Source organism: Hippocampus comes, unplaced genomic scaffold, assembly GCF_001891065.2.
Source record: "Hippocampus comes isolate QL1 unplaced genomic scaffold, H_comes_QL1_v1.1 scaffold7, whole genome shotgun sequence".
Lineage (NCBI taxonomy): Eukaryota > Metazoa > Chordata > Actinopteri > Syngnathiformes > Syngnathidae > Hippocampus > Hippocampus comes.
In genome coordinates, this window is record NW_017842060.1 from 5,098,431 (window position 1) to 5,100,930 (window position 2,500).

General features: G+C 47.6%; 1 protein-coding gene across 1 annotated transcript in view; it reads right to left on the reverse strand.

Annotated features, from left to right (window-relative positions):
* The window catches only part of LOC109511015 (E3 ubiquitin-protein ligase Topors-like), an 11,822-nt gene extending 9,418 nt beyond the window's left edge, over positions 1–2,404 (reverse strand). The window contains exons 1-2 of the mRNA XM_019861734.1: positions 2,232–2,404; positions 4–1,105 (exon numbers count right to left, since the gene is read on the reverse strand). Of these exons, the coding sequence (XP_019717293.1) occupies positions 4–1,102 (1,099 nt within the window). The 5' untranslated portion in view covers positions 1,103–1,105; positions 2,232–2,404. The remainder of the gene's footprint in view (positions 1–3; positions 1,106–2,231) is intronic.
* Positions 2,405–2,500: the final 96 nt, after the last annotated feature.

Genomic DNA, 2,500 nt, shown 5'->3' on the forward strand with positions numbered 1-2,500 from the left:
TACCCGCCTCTATTCCCGTCCGACTTTGCTCTGTCGTGGTGGAATACGACGGCCCGGGCGTCTCGTCATCCCAAAGGGAGCGGCTCAGATTTGACGTGGCGTAACCGGGGGTCCTGGGGGGCTCCAAGTCCACATCCTCATCCTCGGAAATGGCGATGACGGATGAGTTGGAACTGATGTCCGAATTGGAGGAGTGGGCCGAGCCCTCGTACGTGGCGTGTTGGTCGTACGCATCCATGTTGAACGGTGACTTTGCAAAGCTGATGAACTCGTGCAGAAAATGCTCGGTGCGGCCCTGCAGAAATGGCCAGAGCTCTTCTTGGATGGCTCTGTCCTCCATGTCCACGCAGGTAATGCGCGACATGATGATGTGTTGGACGATGTTAACCAGGGAGCCGTGCGCGCCGTACAGCACCACAAGCTCTCTTTTTAGCCAAGGGATCAGTCTGTGCAAGCAGGCGGGATTTTTGCGATAGAACTCGGCCGAGGTGTCCCGGGATCGTCCGCCGTCGCGCACGGTGCGTACTCTCAAGCCCTGTCGGTAAAGTTCTCGCCGGAAGTTCACCATTTCCAGCTCTCTGATGTTGTGCAACGTGCGGCCTTCGCTGGCCGCTCTCCTCTTGGCCGCCATCCTCATCATCACATGCCGGATGTAACGCGTCTGCTGCTGTTGGGGAGGATTGGCTGTTGATTCAAAGAGGACGCCATTGTCCGGCGGGGGAGAAGTCCTTCCCCAGCGCTGACGCTGCACCCCGGTAAGCGTTGTACGGTACCTAAATCGCACACCGCCAAACATCCCGAAAGATCCATTCGTCACTGGCTTCAGGTCATACTGTTTAAAGTCTTGCTCCGATTTTATACTGTGATAAATGGAATTAAACGGCTGCTTGCATAATGGGCATTCGGCTTTGTTCTTGGACCACTCGTGGATGCAGCGAAAACAGAACTTGTGCAGGCAGATGTCCAGGTAGGCAATGTTGTTAAAGACGTCCAAGCAAATGGGACACTTGGAGTCCGGAGACACTTCGGCAGATTTGGCTTCTGAGGTTTTTCTCCTGTCCCTCTTCTGGTTCTGCTGGAGTGCAAGCTTGATTGCAGACATGGTCTGGAACAAAACCAAGTAACGGTAAGGCGCGCGCATTTTTTGTCATTCATTTGAAAAGTATGTCTGACGTACTGCCGCTATGGTTTCAGGCAGTGTCCCTCTCGCGTGCCGTACTTTGAGTGTGCTTTAACAAGTGTATGGGAGTTGCACGGTAGTTATTTTCATGCACGTTGCCGCCTCTATACAGGTCGCCCTCCCACCGGTTTGTATGATGTACACAACAAATCTTTTGGAAGGAGTATTCTTGACTTTTTTTTCTTTCCATAAAAACAATTTCCTGGCAGAATGACTTTTCTTTCGACGTGGTGTCCATCCAGGAAAAATTGAGGTCATAGTTCAGGGTTTTTTGTCATTGCAACTGAAATGATTCCGAATGAAGATCTCGAGTCAACTTTGTGGTCAACATAAATGTACTGGGAGAGAAGTACATCTTTAAAAAAAAACGAGTACAAAAAAGAACATTACATACCATAAACATGTAACATGACTACAGCAGACCAGGGGAAAGGGTACAAGTGAAATTAGGCACGCAACATTGTGCCTCAACTGAGGCACGCAACATTGTGCCTCAGTTGATACTATTCTTGAATCACTGTTCGAGCCAACAACTCTATCGGAAGTATATTGCTGTCACAATGAACACGTTATGAAATGTTTAAAGCAATATGCAGCAGGCATTATTATTACGTGGCTAGCACTAACCGGGTGTTCCTGTTCTACTGCTTGTAGACTTCGCAGGTTAAATTAAAATTTGAATCACTGTTCGAGCCAACAACTCTATCGGAAGTATATTGCTGTCACAATGAACACGTTATGAAATGTTTAAAGCAATATGCAGCAGGCATTATTATTACGTGGCTAGCACTAACCGGGTGTTCCTGTTCTACTGCTTGTAGACTTCGCAGGTTAAATTAAAATCGCGAATAGCTCGAGACATAACCTTACCTCAAAGCACAGTCTCATTACCTCAATGATATCAAGAGACGAGATCGGTTTAAACTAGATAGGACTTGGTTCGCTTGTCGGTCATCTATCCAGTTGATCTAAATTACGGCTAATGATCACGAGCTAGGTCGGCTAACTGTCCTCCAGTAGTGAGGTTTGACATAAAATAAGACACATTTACCTCTGGATTTTAATCACGCAGGTAGTTTAGCGACCGATTCACCCTTCTCCGTCTCTCACAACTGCACTTGTGACGACATTTGAGAAATTCCAACAACAGTCTTCCCAAGACGCGAAACGCGCCTGGATGAAATCATTCCTTCTACGCTAAACCAAGTTGTCTGTCGTAGTCTGTAGTCAGGTCAGACCTTCACACTAAGAGGGAGACTTCCGTTTTGAAAAAAATAAAATCGCATTTGGCTTGAGAGCAGACATCAATTGTTCTCATGA